The sequence below is a fragment of the Lycium ferocissimum genome, chromosome 10, assembly GCF_029784015.1.
Source record: "Lycium ferocissimum isolate CSIRO_LF1 chromosome 10, AGI_CSIRO_Lferr_CH_V1, whole genome shotgun sequence".
In the NCBI taxonomy this organism is placed as follows: Eukaryota; Viridiplantae; Streptophyta; class Magnoliopsida; order Solanales; family Solanaceae; genus Lycium; species Lycium ferocissimum.
The window spans coordinates 28,761,380-28,766,454 of NC_081351.1; the positions used below are offsets into that span (position 1 = coordinate 28,761,380).

The following is a 5,075-nucleotide window of genomic DNA, read 5'->3' on the forward strand; positions in this document are numbered from 1 at the left end:
TACTCATCCGTCCCAAAGTACTTATCACGTTTCACTTCTCGAGAGTTAATTTGATTAATCTTCAGATAGAGATTAATTTAATATTTTAAAATTATAATTAGATTTTCAGAAACTATATGGAAAATACAAAAAGTTGTAATTCTTCTCATATCAATACAATGAAAAAACACATCGTAATTTGAATCTCAAGATGCGAAAAGTAACAGTATTTTGAAACAGATGGAGTAATAATTTTAAAGACAAGAGTTTGCTTACATTAATCTTTTAATAGATAGGGCACTCTCTCTACTTAATAAATCGAAGATCTTTTGTGTCTTCACTAAAAACCTCCATCATAGTTGTAGAGGGTTCGATTGACAAACAACTTAGGACTAACTACAGTAATTTAAGAAAAAATATAATCACGAAATACATGAAGAACTTTGAGCAAAATATGCTACTAATAAATTTAAGTTTCATGGGCTGCTTCTCTTTTTGTTGAAACTGGCTTCAGAGAAAGGTGTCAAATGTGTGGGCTTGGACCTAACCCAACTTTTTGGGCCCATGATGCTCTCTTTCAAGTAAGGTTCAGCATCTTCACTAGACAAAGTCCTTAACCAGTTCACCCTCTTATCAGAACTTGCACCTGGCCCATAACACTTGTACTCAGCAAAATATGATGTCCTGTTGCGAAGTAAGCATGTTAAAATAACGTTGTTGGTAGTGTAAAAAATTTATTTATACTGTCAAGTGTATAAGTTAAATGACGTACTTTTGCCTGGAGGAGTCATTCCAGTCCTCCCAACCATTAGGGAGTATGATACTTGACATGTAAGTTTGGGCAAATATTACCCTAGCATAGGCACCCCATGGTCTACCAAGAATTGCACTCTTCACTCCAGTAATCTTGCATCCATTGAAAGTGAAACCTGTATTCTCTTGAGGTGATTGCCTATGTTGTGCTGTTATAGCCCCATTTGTTTGTGAAAGTGAATGTAAACGACATTTCTGTGGAAAATAAATAAATTACGTCTCAATGCCAAGTAAGTTGAGATGTACCAGAGAAAAAGCTACATGTTCTATCGGGGCTCAATGAAATATCTTTCCCAAAAAATTACTTGTACATATAGGTAACAACAGTTTTTCGTATCTATCTAATATATGAATTATTGTATCCGCTTAACTTCTATTTTAGGGATTAAAGGGCTAAAAATGACTTTAGTTTGTTGCTTGGTCATGCGAATGATCTTAACTTCTTTCTTTGAATCTCTTATTAAAATTTTGATTCCACGTTTAGGGTCTGCTAGAGCACATACAATTACAATTAAATATTTGATGAGAAGTTTTATATATGGCAAGAGGAAATTAAATCAAGTAATTTAACTTTAGCGGTTAAAAATTAAGGGAGAATAGGATACATCGCTTAACCATGGTGGAGTAATAAATGACTGTATGAAAGACACATGACATAGCATCACTCTGGAGTATTATTTTGATATAAATACTGGGTGTATATATAATACGGAAAAGGCTCAAATATGCCATCCAACTATCGGAAATGGTTCATTTATGCCACTCGTCAATAGTTTGGCTCATTTATGCCATCGAACTATAGGAAATGGCTCATTTTTATGCCATCGAACTATAGGAAATGGCTCATTTATGCCACTCATCAATATTTTGACTCATTTATGCCATCGCTCGTTACCAAAATGACTCATCCATGCCATTTTTTATTAATGCCGATTTTATAATACCAGATATGACACGTGGCCTCAAATTAGAGGTCTACATCGTTCAATTAAACCGGCCAATTTTAAATACCAAATTAATAAAAAATCCGACTCATACACCTTACCCACTCGAACCATAATCTAGTTGGAGGCCACGTGTCATATATGATATTGTAAAATCACTTTAATGAAATATGGCATGGATGAGTCATTTTTTATTTGCGATGGCATAAATGAGTCAAACTATTGATGAGTAAGATAAATGAGCCATTTCTATAGTTGATATAAATATATATAATATTACCAGAAAATAAATGATAAATGCAGCCCATTTCCGATAATGTATAGTTGGATATTTACCTTTTCCGTATATAATATTACCACATATAGCACATATGTTACCTCAAAGAGAGAAGCGGCATTTCCACATATGAAGTCAGTGTCCCCTTCAATATAACAGTTTTTGTAGTAATGTCTTCCAACATCATCAAGTAATGTGTCCTGATAAGACCTAATTTTACAACCCAAGAAGGCTGCTTTATCACCTTCTACTCTCAATGCTACTGCTTGTACTCCAGGTCCATACGTGTTCTGTAATTAACATCAACAAAAAAAATATTAATAAATCAACAAGCTAATGCTACATATTTTCACTGTTTAATTTTATATAAATCTATCGGAAGTCTAACAATGTTGCTTAATTAATTATTCAACAAGCATATAATTAAAGGTACTAATATATATATATATATATATATATATATGGCTTTAAGTTTTGTATGCTGATGGTTTAAAAGAGATTTTCACGGTCATGTCAACTGCAAAGGCGGATGCAACATTGCAGTATAGGATTAATATGAACCGGGTACATTTGAAGAAAAACATAAATTTATGTGAAAAAATAAAATTGTAACAAATAGTATATTTGAATCCATAATGTTAAAAATACGTTGGGTTTAATGTTAAGAACTTTCAAAGTTGAACTGATTGGGGTTGTTTGGTTTAGAAAAAGGTTTCCCAAGATTATAATCTTGGGATTATAACGAGGACAAATAATCCCATTTCAATATGGGATAGTTAATCTCATGCATGATTTTGGTATAATCCTGATTTTAACTAAAACCACAACCAAACGCTTGACAAACGGTTGATCCATGTAATCAAACGGCTGATAGAGTTTAATCCTGAATTCATCTCTAGTCATTTGGAAGATAATTACGAGTAAATCTCTATTATAAGCACAACTAATCACCTTATAAATGTGTTAACTGACATCTTATAATCACCTTGTAAATGTGTCAACTAACATCTTATAACGGGTTAAACTACATTGATCATGTATAAAAAATTACCTATCAGCGCAAATAACTCTAATCCATTATATTGCATGTTAAAATGTCCAAATGTAGAACATGAATCTGAAAAAAAAAAAAAAAAAGTGAGTATTTATGCAACATATACCTGAATTGTAAGGTACCGAGCCACAAAATCAGAAGCAAAAACGGTGAAAGTGGGAGATTTAAATATATCTCCATAATCATTCCCTGTAATGATGGTATTGCTCGCAGCTGCTTTTCTCCCACTGATTGTTATAAATGGCTTGTCAGCAGGAACAACAACTTTCTCACTATAAACACCAGGCTTAACCAAAATAAATACATATTGAGAATTCTTTGAAGGCACTGCATCAATTGCGTCTTGTATGTTCGTGAAATCTCCATTACCAGATTGATCCACTTTTATCAAAATTGCACTTGACGATTGACTTGATGATGACTCAGCTTCAGAATAAACCAGTAAATAACTCGTAGCTAACATAACAACCATCAACGCAGTGTACCCGTGAAATGCCATATCGAAAAGCAGCAACGAAGTCAGAAATTTTAATTAACACACCTGTGATAATACAAAGCGCAAAAGAAGAAAATAAAGTTCTTGCATTTTTTCTTGAAATCAAATATGCAGTATTTATAGACAAAAGTGAAGTTCCTTGTTGGCTTGTTGCATAAGTCGCGGCCTGTACGAATGATGTAGTGACTGTTCCGATGTCTCCGAAAATGTAATTTGAAAAGAGGAGATTCTATCAGTATTCAAAATAATGTTTGACTAATTACCTTTGCCACTACACTAGAAAATCCAACAATATGTGCAAAAAAGAGTTGTTTTTTCTCTACTTGCACAGTATAATTTTCCTGTCCTCTGCGAAAAAGCTCAAAATTATGACAAATTTAGTCTTTTAGGAAAAAGAATCTTAGAACTTTGAGAAGTGCAGCTTAAAAAATTGAATTATTACCTTCCTTATATATACAAGGGGACTTCAGTATTCAACAAGTTTTCTTGGGAATAAAGTACGTACGTCGTCAAACTTCAAAGTTCTGATATTTCTCCATTAACTTGAATATTCAGGTCATTCTCCATAGTCAAAGAAAGAAAATACCAAATGAATTTCACCTCAAATCAATTTGCAGTAGCTATTATATTTCTGGCTTCAAATTTCAATTCAAATTAGGAAGAGAAAATAAAAAAGAGATGTATGGCAGTGTAGTTAATGTGGGGAAGTTGACAATTAGGAGAAGTGGGCGGGAAAAAAGGGAGTGTATAGTATCGGTTACTTTGCACGTCTAAAATTTGGCGCCGTTTATATTTAAGAATTTGAATAGCCTAAATTCTTGGCAGTTTTTGAAGTATACGTGCTGCACAACTTCTATATATAGTGGAAAATTACCTTAATTCTATGGCGTTTTAGGTCGTTAATTTAGAATTAAAAAAAAAAAAAACGTTTGACTGGTCAAGACTTGAACGATTTAAACAAAAGTCAAATTTCTGATGCATCAGAATATAATAATTAGTCCCGTATGAGACCTTCAGTGATCAAGACGACACAATTTAAATCGGATATGATGAGTTTACTCTCATTGTTCTCATGATCGCTACTATTTTGTTACATTTTTTTTCTATTCTCTCATTAACTATATGGATCAATTATGTTTTAATCCCGAACAAGTTTAATTAAGGCTGATTATGAAAATCTTATGTCCATTTTTTATTCGGACGCTTGTCAAATTATGTGCGGAAAATGCAGAAAAAGATTGTAATTAAATTCAAATAATTCTTAATATACACTTCCGGCATTAGCAGTTAGTTATATGATGGTTGTATGAGATTCTATTAGTATTTGAAAGTTGTAATTAACGAACTATTAATAAAATGATTTGTTGTGCGTTTGGTAACCAATGACGCTCGACCTATGTATTTTCAATGATGTTAAATAAAATTCATATATTTCTTCAATTTTATTTGGCCTACGTCATTAGTAGATAAGTGGATAACCTTTCGTCACCTGCTCAAGCTCTACAAGAATAT

The 5,075-nt window shown here is 32.6% G+C and overlaps 1 protein-coding gene across 4 annotated transcripts; it reads right to left on the reverse strand.

Moving 5' to 3' along the window:
* Positions 1-225: 225 nt before the first annotated feature.
* On the reverse strand, positions 226-4,401 carry LOC132035290 (putative pectinesterase 11). Of its 4 annotated transcripts, none has more exons than XM_059425564.1 (6): positions 4,069-4,401; positions 3,827-3,911; positions 3,174-3,608; positions 2,115-2,303; positions 752-987; positions 226-663 (listed from the first exon to the last, which is right to left on the reverse strand). In XM_059425564.1, exons 3-6 carry the CDS (start codon positions 3,564-3,566, stop codon positions 456-458), a joined length of 1,026 nt encoding a protein of 341 aa, XP_059281547.1. In that variant the 5' UTR covers positions 3,567-3,608; positions 3,827-3,911; positions 4,069-4,401; the 3' UTR covers positions 226-455. The 4 variants fall into 4 exon arrangements, with proteins under 4 accessions (XP_059281547.1, XP_059281546.1, XP_059281549.1 ...); XM_059425563.1 differs by having other exon boundaries at positions 4,006-4,401; XM_059425566.1 differs by lacking the exon at positions 3,827-3,911.
* Positions 4,402-5,075: the final 674 nt, after the last annotated feature.

What these genes read in the sequence shown, in the direction of transcription:
- LOC132035290 (XM_059425566.1), bottom strand. Translation starts at nt 3,566, where the DNA reads ATGGCATTTCACGGGTACACTGCGTTGATGGTTGTTATGTTAGCTACG. An exon ending in CTCGGTACCTTACAATTCAG is followed by an intron (nt 2,304 to 3,173) that starts GTATATGTTGCA and finishes TGTTAATTACAG; the next exon opens with AACACGTATGGACCTGGAGT. An exon ending in ATGCCGCTTCTCTCTTTGAG is followed by an intron (nt 988 to 2,114) that starts GTAACATATGTG and finishes TATTTTCCACAG; the next exon opens with AAATGTCGTTTACATTCACT.